General features: G+C 35.2%; 1 protein-coding gene across 5 annotated transcripts in view; it reads left to right on the forward strand.

Annotated features, from left to right (window-relative positions):
- The window catches only part of LOC127859936 (uncharacterized), a 155,372-nt gene that overhangs the window by 38,984 nt on the left and 102,881 nt on the right, over positions 1-13,507 (forward strand). For 4 of the 5 annotated variants that reach the window (XM_052397568.1, XM_052397570.1, XM_052397569.1 and 1 more), the window contains exon 1: positions 10,349-10,495. The exons of the other annotated variant lie outside the window; for it this stretch is intronic. In XM_052397568.1, the coding sequence (XP_052253528.1) occupies positions 10,394-10,495 (102 nt within the window). In that variant the 5' untranslated portion in view covers positions 10,349-10,393. Of the gene's footprint in view, positions 1-10,348; positions 10,496-13,507 lie in introns of those variants that run through there. 5 annotated transcript variants of the gene reach the window in all.

The following is a 13,507-nucleotide window of genomic DNA, read 5'->3' on the forward strand; positions in this document are numbered from 1 at the left end:
CCAAGTTGTTTATAAATAAAAGTTCTGTCATCATCTGAGACAGATCTGTTTAGAGCCCTGAGTAACGAGTAAAAAAGGTACATTGCATTAAAAAATAATTATGAAAACAATTATTCTCATGAGTTAATGAATAGATCTAGGATGGTTCGAATAAGAATTATATAGAGTACACAATTTTATTATTTCAAAATAACAGCTTTGAGATTGACACAACTCGCATGACCCAGTTGACAATGATCATGCAGTCTTTATGAATGAAATCTCCAGTTGTAAAGACACACCTCCGCATCGGACCAATGAAATCACTCGTGTGTTTAAAATGTCAGTTAGTTGAAATGTATGTAAACAAAGGTTTCAAACGACGCTGGACAGTTAGTCTTGATGCATAATGTAACGACAAGAACGGTAATAATGTTTTTTCATACGTTTTATTGAATTATGGTATCGAGGTACATGAATTTGTAGGGAAGATGCCCTTTACTCCGTGAAGATTTCAGTCTTAAAGACTGCATGATCATTGTCAACTGGGTCATGCGAGTTGTGTTTCGTGTTATTTCTTAAAAGTTGACCCAGCATTTGTAAAAATATTGCAAGACATATACATTTCCAGAAAGGAAATTCATTTTTGCGTTGAATAAGACCGAGATCGTGAAAATCGCTGCACAATTGATGAAGATATGGCTGTTCAAAGCGATGCATCCCGTTTTGGGGTGATTTTGAGTTGCATACCTTGTTATATATATATTTGATAGTGAATTATTTTTTTTCATAAAAGTTAATTTTTCGTTATAATATGAGTATTTATCATTCAAAATGATGTTTTCACTAATTAATATCATAGCCACACGTTAACCACCTGTGATTTGAATTCCCTCATTGGACACTGACATGTCGATGATTGTATCACGCCGTTGTCCTCTGGTTCAAGGTGAATCTTATGAAAAAAATATAACAAAATCTGAATGAGAAAATAAATAGTGTTTAAACCATTACGAGTACGATTAACATTTTACTTTGTCATAGTAATTCGGATGTATATAACTAACCGTAACATTATATGATGTATTTTTCATCGAAGCCTGGACGCTGGCACGGATTACACGCAGTTCGTCCATAAAGAATTTCAATACCCTGTCGCTTTCAACCGATGCTTCACTCTTTCGACTTAATTTAACATGCGATTCAACGTAGTTAGACCAGTACATTATTGATATAGCCATTTTGATTTTTTGTTTGTACCCGGAAGTTGGAGATCTCGTGAAATATCGGTGGTCACATGACGAGACTTACATACCCTATAACGTAGTGACGTCACCATCTAAGTATAGAATGCGAGGGTAGTAATAATACAGAATGTACATGTGACGCACAGCCATCTGTTCCGCGTTCATTCACAATTTATGTAAATAAAACAATAACAGTATTTTATAAAACTTCTAAAATCAGTGTTCAACAACGAAGTTTGACTCTCAAAGTGAATTTTAGAAAAGAAAATTTTCAAGAATCCAATAAAACAAATGACTGCAAACAATTAAGGTGCCACTTAAAGTACATAGATTAGCTGGCAGAAACTGTTATGCACTACAAAGAAAAAAGAAATTCCATCAAATGGATGGCTTACATCAAGATTATAATTCTGGTGATGTGTAAGATTATATATTCAGTTGTGAATACTTGTCAATTGATATATATAGTCATGTAATGTCACCAGTATTAACAACTTAACAGTCCATGAAAAAGGTAATTGCTACAACCACACCTGGGGTGTATCAATATCTATGTGTTGTCGTGACACTCACGTCTGTGTCCGTCATTATGGCGGTAATGGGTATCAACTTGCAAAACAGTGGGGCAAAAATCCGCAGTGCTCCGAACCGGGAGCTTCTGTACTCCTAAGCATGAGCCGCGATCTTCATAGACTCATTGAATCTATCAATTTGGTACGTACAAATGTGGTGAGAAATAAACATAGGTGTTCTATAACCAGTGTTATTTACGTGATTATCTATTGTGATACATAACCCGGCATAATACGAAGAGCGTTAAAGCGGGTATATACGATTTTGTCAAATATTTATGAATTTATATAAACTGTGTAAAAAACTTATTATATATATATTTCAATATCAATTAAAATAAAAGTGAAGAAGAACATGTGTCGATATTTAATTCTGAAATTGAAAACGGCTTTACAGCCGAATTCGCCAGCATGTATACCATACATGTACGATGTGCATCTAAACTTACGAGGGGTGTTTCCAGAAGTTAGTTGATTTTCGCTATAACTTTCATTTGGTAACATAAATGGACAAACAAATAGCATGTTAAGAATATTTCGTCCTTTCCAAATCTACTATCCAAATATCATAGAAATACATAAAACAATAAAAATATATCAGAGATTTAAACATGTGCACAATGCGCACACCGACGCACGTGTAACGTTTCTGTTCAACGTCAATGACGTTATGAAGTTAACAACTGACAAATCTTTTCCACATAATCACCTCCAACGCGAATGCACTTTGTGTGTCGGGAAATCCACTTGTCAAAAGTGTCTCTATACCAGTCAGCGTCAAAAGACGACACGATTCGCTTTGCTGCAACTGTAAGTTCCTGTTTACTTGCAAAGCGAATACCGCGCATCTGTGATTTAACTTCCGGGAAGACGCGGAAGTCCATAGGGGCCAAATCCGGGCTGTAAGGAGGACTTAGGCGCTGTGACGTGAAATTACCCGTAAATTCTGTTTATCAACGACATTTAAACCAAATTTTAATGCGCGTAAATACACGCGTGCGCCGCATGTCGTTACTGAGGTCTCTATGGCAACGCGTTTCAAACGCGCTTTATGGAATTCATGCATTTTTAGCTTATATATAAAGTCCATGACAATTGGTTTGTATAATATGTCAATTTCATTGACTTTTACCAGCAAACTAATAAGTTATAGCGAAAATCCACGAACTTCTGGAACACCCCTCGTAGTTTAACGGTTTATAATACAAAGACGAATGCTTCGGTTATTGTAGGAAAATATGTACGTCACTATCGGCTCGGGGCGCTAATTTGTCTTTGCTGCATTTTATGAAATTCGGCTTTAATGTATATTTTTTCTTGCCTATTTTGTGTAATTGTAACATATTCTATCAATATATTACAATTAAACACATATAAAAAATCGTATATACCCGCTTTAAGGTAGCACTATACAGTTTTTAGCCTTAGTGTCGAATTAGCAGGGGGGGGGGGACATTTCTAATAAATAGGGATACAATGAAACTGAGCAGCAATAATAGTGTTTTACAAGTTTAAAGTATCAGATTTGAGTGGTGGTGGTATGACATGCATGCTTAGTGAAAGACATACCCCCAACAATTCTGAAGGTATGTTTTGTATGATTTCAGGTGTAGACGTTGTGTCAGCTGTGAGGACTGACAGTGCCCACACCCCGGCAGCCAGTGGCCGATTTGTGAAAAACTGTAGTGTGCCCCCTTAAACTCCTCGTATTATGCCTGGTTATGAATCACTATACCGGGTTATGAATCACTATAGATAACTTTTTTATCTTCCTTTATTGTGAAACTATATTGTGTAATTATACTAATAATTTTCATTATTATTACTTTTGATACATAAAAGGTATGGCTAATATGTGCATGCGCGATTATTATTTATTCTGGCTACAGGAGAATGGCGCAAGAAAAGATACAATAAAGTCTTCCTTCAAATATCGACGCCAGAACTCCATGCGGAAAATGAGAGAAACGGCGTTGTCGTCCCTACAAAAATGAACACTATCCCGACAGAACGCGCTGCCTGGACGCCAGAGTTCAGAGGAAAACCAGACGTCAGAATTGAGATCGCTAAATCCACCACAACCATCGGAACCGGAACCAGAAGTCATAGGGCTGCGGCGTGACGAAGTTTATCCAGAAACATTCGCACGAAAAACGAACAATTTTGAGCTCCACGCTTCAAACCACTTGCATACCAATGGAATACAATTGGACATCCACAGGAAAGAGGCGCTAGAAACAAAACGAAACAAGAAAACGTCTGATATCAAACCGAAAATTAAGCGACCCCGTGCAACAAACACGTGTCATTTTGAGAAAGATACCTCGCCGAAATAAGAGGATGAAAATAGTGAGCTGTATTTAATAAAACTGATAGTTGTGGAATGGCAGCGCCTCGCAGCGGTTGTGGACCGTTTGTTGTTTTGGTTGTATTTCATCGGTACCATCGTATCCTACCTTGTCATACTTGTCATTATACCGAATGAAAACTACGCGTTATGGAACGCTAAGATAAATCATACGCCATATGCAAGGTCAGAAAGCAGGTACACAATGTATTACGTGGATGTTGAACCACTTTTATCAACACGGTACGCCTTCAAGCAAGACCCCAGTCACACCGGCGTGTCGTTTGCGCTGCGCTCTAAAATCATAAATAAAGCATACTAAACAACGCGGTGCGCGCTGAACGAGCGATGTAGAGTGTAGCCACAGGCTTGGCTTCGGTTGGAGCTGGCCACGTGTTTGTATCATCAAATGAGTCGTGTTCTGAGAAAACTGGGCATAATGCATGAGCGTAAAGTGTCGTCCCAGATTAGCCTGTGCAGTCCGCACAGACTAATATGGTATGACACTTTCCGCTTTTATGACATTTTTCGTTAAACTGAAGTCTCTTCTTAGCAAAAATCCAATTTAGACGGCAAATGTCGTCCCTGATTAGCCTGTGCGGACTGAACAGGCTAATCTGGGACGACACTTAATGCATTTGCATTATGCCCAGTTTTCTCAGAACGCGACTCAAATAAAAACTGTGTTCATTTTAAAAAAAGACCTTGGAAGTATTGTCGGCAATTATACATTCCAATATTATATTTCAATGTTATGTTAAATGCTGCACACAGATGTAAATGAGGAAATAATACATAACAGGCGTCGTCTGTTCTTAATTTCCTTACACGTTCATGGACACCTCGTAATACAAAAATAAACCAAGGTTTTGATAGAGACAGATACAAACACGCGATAAAGGCGCAAATGTATATTTTTATATAATATTTTATTTCGACGATTCATTTTTACAGGAAACATATGCGCCCGCTTTGAGAAAACTGGTCTCACTTCATGTTCGTAAATTGTCCCAGATTAGCCAGTGCAGTAAACACAAACTAGTCTGGCACGACACTTTCCGCCGAGATGGGATGTTTGTTTAGAAGAGCCTTCCTTTTATATTAAAATTTCCAAATGGCGGAAAGCGTCATTCGGGATAAGCCGTGGGACGCTTTACGCACATGCATAAAGCTCGATTTTCCCAGACCGCGGCTCATAAATGATGAATACATTGATATAGTCTGGTCCCCTGCCTCTTTTACTGCGGATACGTAGTGAAAGGGAAAGGAACCCAGACTTACATCGGTACAGCTATTTCTAAATATTTTTCAGACACTTAACATTGTTACTATCACTCAATAGCTAAATCCATTTTTAACCCCCCCCCCCCCCCCCGATATTTAATGTGTATGCAATGCGGATGACTATGAATATCCTACTGCATTAGGACTTTGAGTCATAACTACCGGTAGTTGAACATAACTAACCCATTCTCAAATGTCAAATCTCTCGTATAAGAATGAGTGTGTGGAATGGCTATTGTTGAACGTTTTGGTATTTAAATACTTGTAACTATTACCGTTTCTAGTTTCTAGTTTATGGTAGATACACACAGTATCTCCGATGAAATGTTATGGCTGTGCGTTCATCTAGAGAAGCGGTGATCTTGAAAGCACGCAAGCACAATAACTCTCCTGACACAACTCGGGCTATCATCTATCGGAATTGGAATAGAATAAACGTGTATAACCTAGATAGCTTTTAAGCTAGCGTCCATATGCTAAAGACTTCGGGGTCTAGAGGAAGCGTTTAACTTTGCTTCATGGCGCTCCAGAGTTCGAAACCCAGGATAGGAACATTTTCTTCGGATGCTAAATCATCCAAATATTACAAGTTTGTAGATAAATCAATTAAATAGTATTAAAACAACACACTCAAATCTGTGAACATATCTCTTTTAGCACGGAGAATAGGAACTCAGATAGAAGTGGCATAAAATCACGCTACATTGAATTCATTTCATAATATAATGAAACATGTTCAAATAGTACAATTTCCAGTACTTTTTACCGAATATTGTATGTCTGTTTTCATTGTGTTAATTGGATGCACAAAAATGACTAAATAAGAAGCTATTTAAGTGCTAATTTTTCTTACATAGGCATGTTTGTGTTCCGAAAGAAACTGTCAAAAAATCGACCACCGACCATAATTTACCAAACAGGTTTAAAGAAGACTGCAAAGTAGTTCAACATAAAATTAACCCATGCACAATAAACACGAAAATTATGCAATCGAGCGTATACTATTTATAGACAATTTGAAACACACAAGTAGATGTAACTGTTGAAACACAATTCTTATAGTTCATATCCTCTACGTTGTAATCCGCGTGAGGAAGTATTTGACTATTACGGGTTAATAGCGTTGAAAAGATAAATTGTGGTCTTTCCCTAAAAAACTTAATACCAAAACTTTGTTTGCCTTCTATCGGTTTGAAAAGTAATATCGGAAAAAGATCAAAGTCATTCACTGGCGGTGACAAATCGAAGATCTGACAGTACTGATGACGATGCTTTTGAAGAGGATGGATATAAAAGCATCAATTTAAGTTTATCTACATCACGACATTTGTGTATGTGGGTACGAAAATAATTCGGTACGAAAATTTTGGGTACGAAAAAATTATGCCAAAAAAAATTGGTTTCGTAAAAAAATGTGGGTACGAACAAAATTTGGGGGTACATGGAAGTAGTACCCGTGGGGAACTTGACCCAGCGAAACTGGGAATCAGTTTGCATTCTCGATCAAGTCATAAATAAACTATATTTTGGGTTTTCCAAGCGTCACAGCGTTTGAAGTGGCACCTGGCTGTTTCGTGTCTGGTTCCTGTCCCGAACCTCTCACAAAATTTGAAAGAGGACGGGAACCAAGCTGCCTTTACATTTATCAATGATAATCAGCGAGGTATGCCGATTGAGAAATTTAGCTTACTCAATCGGACTGGCTCGGTCTTTTACATAGGTCGTCATTGTGAAGAATTTTAAATGGTATGATAACTTAGACGAGCTGCTTCGCTGAAGTAGCATCGTCAAAAATGTACCTTCATGCAGGTACCCGACTTGCAGCCAATCAGATGACTCCATATTAACTTCCTCTTTGTTTACATGTAATTGGACACCCGCACCCGCATATTTAATCCCGTTCATCCATCTATAGTAAACGCGTGACTGCATACATGGTATTCTAGAAGCTGTCAATTTACCACTAGATACTGCTGGTACATGCATCGCTGATATTGCAGTGAATGGGAAAGTTATTTTTCATGTGTTTCATGTTTAATAGTTAACCGAAACCGTTTATAGACAGCTTTTACTTAATAAATTGTGTAACTGTGCGTTCCACTACTTAAAAAATAAATGTGAAGACATTTGACAGTTTTTTTCTGAGGTAAGTTCTAACTTTTGTTTTACATATGTGTATCATAGTTCTCAGTTTTGAACAAAATACTTATGGAGTCGTTTATGAGTGATTTTACGTTTTAAATATACTCCAATAGTTATTTTGTAATTAAAAGTACTCAATCAATTTATTCGTAATTATGTATTCGGCAAAAAGTATGACTATTGATTATCTTGACTTTAAAAGGGATCTTTTTACGTTTTGGTAAATTGACTAAATTGAAAAAAAATGTTGTTTAAGATTCGCAAATTTTCGTTTTATTTATGATATCTGTGAGGAAACAATAATACTGAACATTTACCATGGTCTAATATAGCCATTATATGCATCTTTTGACGATTTAAAAACCTGAAAATTATAAAGAGTTGCGACGCGAAACGATTGAATAATTTGGAGAGTTCTGTTGTTGTCGTTTAATTTTGTGAAACTACGAAGATTGATTATATAAAATATAAATTACGTCTATAATACATATTTGGCAGGATGGTCGAGCGCTCTTATTGGTTTTTACTCCAGGACTCCGGGGGTCGCTGGTTCGAGCCCTGCTGCGGGCTACTTTTGTTCCTTTTTTAAATTTTATTCTTGATTTTTTTACTGGAGCTTTTTAGATCCAATGTTTACATTTATCAATATAATGCATTTAATGACAAACTTCAAAACATGCCAAAATCTGTGAAAAGGCCCTTTTAATGTTTATAGATATATATTATTGCTTGCGAATGAATATGACCAAACATCTAAGAGCCTTCAAATAAGTTGCTGTAAAACGACCTACGTTGAGCTTGATCACGCAATGGTTCAATAAACACAGCTGGTTTTAAAGGGATCTTTTCACGTTTCGGTAAATTGACAAAATTGAAAAAAGTTGTTTCAGATTCGCAAATTTTCGTTTTAATTATGATATTTGTGAGGAAACAGTAATACTGAACATTTACCATGGTCTAATATAGCCATTATATTGCATCTTTTGACGATTTAAAAACCTGAAAATTATAAAGCGTTTTAACGCGAAACGATTGAATAATTTGGAGAGTTCTGTTGTTGTCGTTTAAATTTGTGAAACTACGAAGATTGCTTATAGAAAGTATAAAATACATCCCGTGTATATACTTGGCAGGATGGCCGAGCGGTCTTATTGGTTTTTACCCCAGGACTCCGGGGGTCACTGGTTCGAGCCCTACTGCGGACTACTTTTTTTATGATACTACGAGGAATGCTTATATAAAGTTTAAAATACATCACTCAATGTATGAGCACAGATGGCCGAGTGGTCTAAGCGAAAGACTTTTACTCAAGTGGTCAGTGATTCGAGCACAGGGATACTCTTTTCTTTCGTTAATTTTATTCTTTTTTTTTACAGGAGCATTTAAGATCCTATGTTTACATATATCAATATAAAGCATGTCATGACAAACTTCAATACATGCCAAAATCGGTGAAAAAGATCTCTTTAATGCCAATCAATGCCTTTTTTGTTCCTCTGTAAGAACACAACGATGCGAAATTACATACGTATCTAAGGCAGCTTATGCCCAAGAGTTCCCCTAGTTTGAACAAAAAAAAGACGTTACCTGATATTTTTTATTATTGATAGTCTGTTCCTTTTATATCAATTGCATAGCGTTTATAAAAGGAAAATGAATAATGTACATATAAAACACATATTTCAAAGGAATTTTTCACGTATTGTTGAAATGACAACTTTTCACCATGTTTGTCCCCGAGTAAGCTAAAGAAGAACATCAGGAGCAAAATAAAATTGATAACGCATACTATAAATGAAAAAAAAGATTATCGTTTAATAGTTATCATCAATAAAAATTAACACAATTATAAAGCGTTACAAACCTAAAACTATTAAATAATTAGAAGTGTTTCTTTTATTTTCATTATTTTTATGTGACAACACGTTCATTTCTTATATGAAGTAAATTACACATAATCAAAAGTATCAGTCTGAATGGCCGAGTGAATACTTTTTAAAACAAAGGTCAGTGGTTCGAGTCCAGGTTGGTTAAATGTTTGTGCAATATTTTTTCTTTTTCCTTTTCTGAATGTTTTCCGTGTTTTATAATAATGCTCTTAAGTTCCAGTGCTTTCATTAAGCAATTAAAGCATTAAAGGACAAACTTAAAAAAAGACCATGTTTCTTAATGTCTGTTATGGAAATGTGGACATTTTATAGGCCCGTTTTGTATTATATTTCAGTAATTCAACCTTTTTACATATTTATATTAAAAACGATTGCTTATCTAAGGCACGTGATTGTATGAAAAAGCTATCCAATCTGTTGCAAATATCGTTTCATTGGGAGTAAAGTCACACTCATTAAAATGCACATTTGCATACTTTCTACTCAGGCAACGAGATTAATTTATTTATCCTAAACATGTCTTAACACAGATATAAATCATGCTTATGATCACAACATACTAAATAAGTATTTTGATGACCTAGCTAACAAGCATGGCATTTGTTGACAAGACCGAATTCGCCAAATAAATATTCGTAAAAATCATGTGTTGCAAAAGCCAGAATAAATTAATATACTTTTCTATCGGCTAATTATACACAACTGAAAACTGTTACTACCCACTCACTCTCGACAAAACAGCATGCGCTATACGCTTAGATCTGTAAATCAATTGAGTGTGGTAAATGCGTACAAAATATTGAAAATAGGCACAGGCCTGTACTGTTGAAGACTAACATTCTTGATTTATATAGAAACATTTCTTTTTCCATCAGATAAGTATATGTAAACTTATGATGCTGTGACGTTAGAGTGTCATCGGTTACTAAGGAGATGGCTTCGGAGATGACTTCTGACCTGTCCTCTTTGGACAATCTTACAGAGGAAAACATCAGGAAAGCGCTGAGTGAAAGATACGAACATGACATCATATACGTGAGTATATTGTGACTATATTATTTTGAAATATTCAGATATTGTTATCAGATATGATGATTCAATACGTCCAATGTTCCTATGGTTTATATTCTTATGATGATATAATAAAAAAACACTTTTCTCCTCCGTGTTAAACCATATTTAATACATGTAATACATTTTTTAATTTATGCTCGATAAATTTTCTAATAATACTAATAATGAACAAAACGACGAAATATTATACACTTATGTTGTATTCAACTTATGAATACTAAACGATACAAGTAACCAATGCAGTATGATGTTACCATTTCAATGCAGTTTTTGTACTTCTTTTTGAACTTTTTTTAATAGACTATCGATGTAACTTACTTTCGCACGCAAGCAAGACACGTATTTATGCGGGATAAGTCACATGGTTGCCATGGAGAATAGTTAAATCGAAAGTATGTCGTTGTCTCATAAAAATACAAATACAAAGTTTATTATGTGGAAACGAACTGTTGAATGGACCTTTTTACACGTGTTGGCACATATTGACGCGTGTCTTTAAAATTAATGCTTTTAATTGATAAATGTAAATATTGGAACTCAATAGCTCAAGTAAAAACCAGAACGGACTTTAAGAAAGAAAAAAAAGTAATCCTTAACTTGGCTAAAACCACTGACCATTGGAAAAAAAGTCTAGCTCTTAAAACACTCGGCAATCCATGTTCATATATGGAGTAGTGTATTTTTTTTACTTTATATGAGCAACCCGCATAATGTCATTAAGTATAATAATAACAACAAAATTATTCGATCGTTTCGCGTTTGTAACGCTTTATAATTTTCAAGGTTATAAATCGTCAAAAGGTGCATGTAATTGATATTTTTGGAGCAAAGTAAAATTGCAGTATTACTGTTTACTCAAACATATCATTACTTAAACGAACATTTGCAAATTTGAAACCTTTATGTCAATTTTGTCAATTTACCTTAACGTAAAAATGTTCCTTTAATATACGCGCGGATAAAATAAAAGGAAAGAACACATACGTGTAGGCGTATATGAATCAGCAAAAGTAAAATCTCAAACAAACTTTGTAATGGATCATTAATCATCTGAGTAAACCGATGTCAACTGTAATTAATTACAGCACGAAACATGTATTTTGTGAAATTGAACGTTTAAAACTTCAACCCTTACAGTTGCGCATGTCGCGCACTGCACACATTTTTTTTCCATTTTATAAAAGCTTTTGTCATAAACAATAATTATATTAAATGCCGATTCTTAAAATGGTTCGGTCTTGAACAGTATCAGAAATGTGCGTATACCGGTATTGTGTTCATCTAAAATATCGTATTTTTACACGTACAGATGATTGCAGAAACCTTACTGAATGAAACAAATGCGAAACTCTAAAAAACAAAATAAGGGTTTCAAAAACGCAGCGTGCGATTCTAACAACGCAGGTAATGTAGGTGAAACATTACGAATCGACTGTTTCTCCATGGATTTGATTTGAGAATGGACAATTTTGTTTATCACTAATCATGTCATACAATGTCTGTTAATGTGTCACCGTTTATTGAGTGATAATAAAGTGTATCTTAAATGGTCTACATGGACATTTTTTGTAAATGATCACTGCCTAGTGCATTATACTTGCAAAATGTGTGAACACAGCAAAACCAACTAAGTTTTGTTTCAGATAAGTGTTGCATATTCTTAAAAGCGACAATAGCTAAAGATACACTAGTTTGCTATGTAGGCCTATATTGCTAAATATGCAAACATGTTTTATTAAAGCATATTAGGTTGATACTGCATACCCGCCGAAAACCAAGTTTACAAGTTTAAGTTCGTCTTTGTCATGACTGTTATACTTTGTGAAGCAGTTTTTAGTCGTATTTAAATATTAATGTTTATAGAAATAAGGACAAACAACATCGATGACTTTGCATCTTTGACAATCCTTAGTGTATTGTAGACCGTTGATGTAAGCCAGTTATTAATTCATCCATGTGCATCGAATAAAGTTTGAACGTAAGTGAATGGAATGCGGAACATGCATGATGCGATACGATTATTGCCTTTAACGTGCTCACATCATGGCTGATTTCACACAGCAAGCAATAAATAAGCGAGACAAATAGAGGAGCGTTATTTAGCTAAAACAGGCTTGGCCCATACAACTTCTTTAAATGTAATTCATTCGATGTTCTTCGTACGTCAGGAGACGAAAATACGTGCTATTAAGGACAACTGAAGAAATGTTTTTTTTTCCAGATATTTTACCAGTGCTCGTATATATGCGGTTTATGATTTGACTATAGGTTCGTGTATGTCAAAACATATAAAATACAGGTGATAATTCTGTGATCTGTTCAGGGTATGATACATAATGTTTTCACGAGGTTCCTGTCCCAACTGTTGTTTGACACAAATGCACGCAGATTACAAAATTACATTTTGTTTAGTCATCAATCGTTGCCCAACATTATGTATCAGACAATAACTACGACTTTTTATTGGATATCATATTCATGGGTCATAAAGCCGCCGTTTCAATAAAATAAAATGAAATTATTGCAAATTAGATTTTTCGGAGATCAGTGACAATACCAGTCAACACTGTGAATAATTTGACATGCTCAAATGAATCAAATTGATATTTCAGTATATTTGAAACGCGTATATTAACTTTTAGGACATTGGAAAGTTTTACAAAATATTCATGGCACACAGCCTAAGAGTGTTCAAAAACAAGGAAGTGAGATATCAATCTTGGGCTATTGTGATTTTCATTATGCATTCAGCGCTCACTCCAATTACCGTACACCACTTCCTTTGTTTCAATTGCACGAATAAGATATTAATGAGCGACCTCGAACTCTGAAACGACGCCAACGTATGTGTATGAACCTAATAAATGATAAATGTGTATTACCCTTATAATTCATATATGTCGATGAACCTGATATTAATATATTGAGGTTGGGGTATATGGTTCAAAACCAAATAGTTACTAATGATAAAAA

Source organism: Dreissena polymorpha, chromosome 15 (assembly GCF_020536995.1).
Source record: "Dreissena polymorpha isolate Duluth1 chromosome 15, UMN_Dpol_1.0, whole genome shotgun sequence".
NCBI lineage: Eukaryota > Metazoa > Mollusca > Bivalvia > Myida > Dreissenidae > Dreissena > Dreissena polymorpha.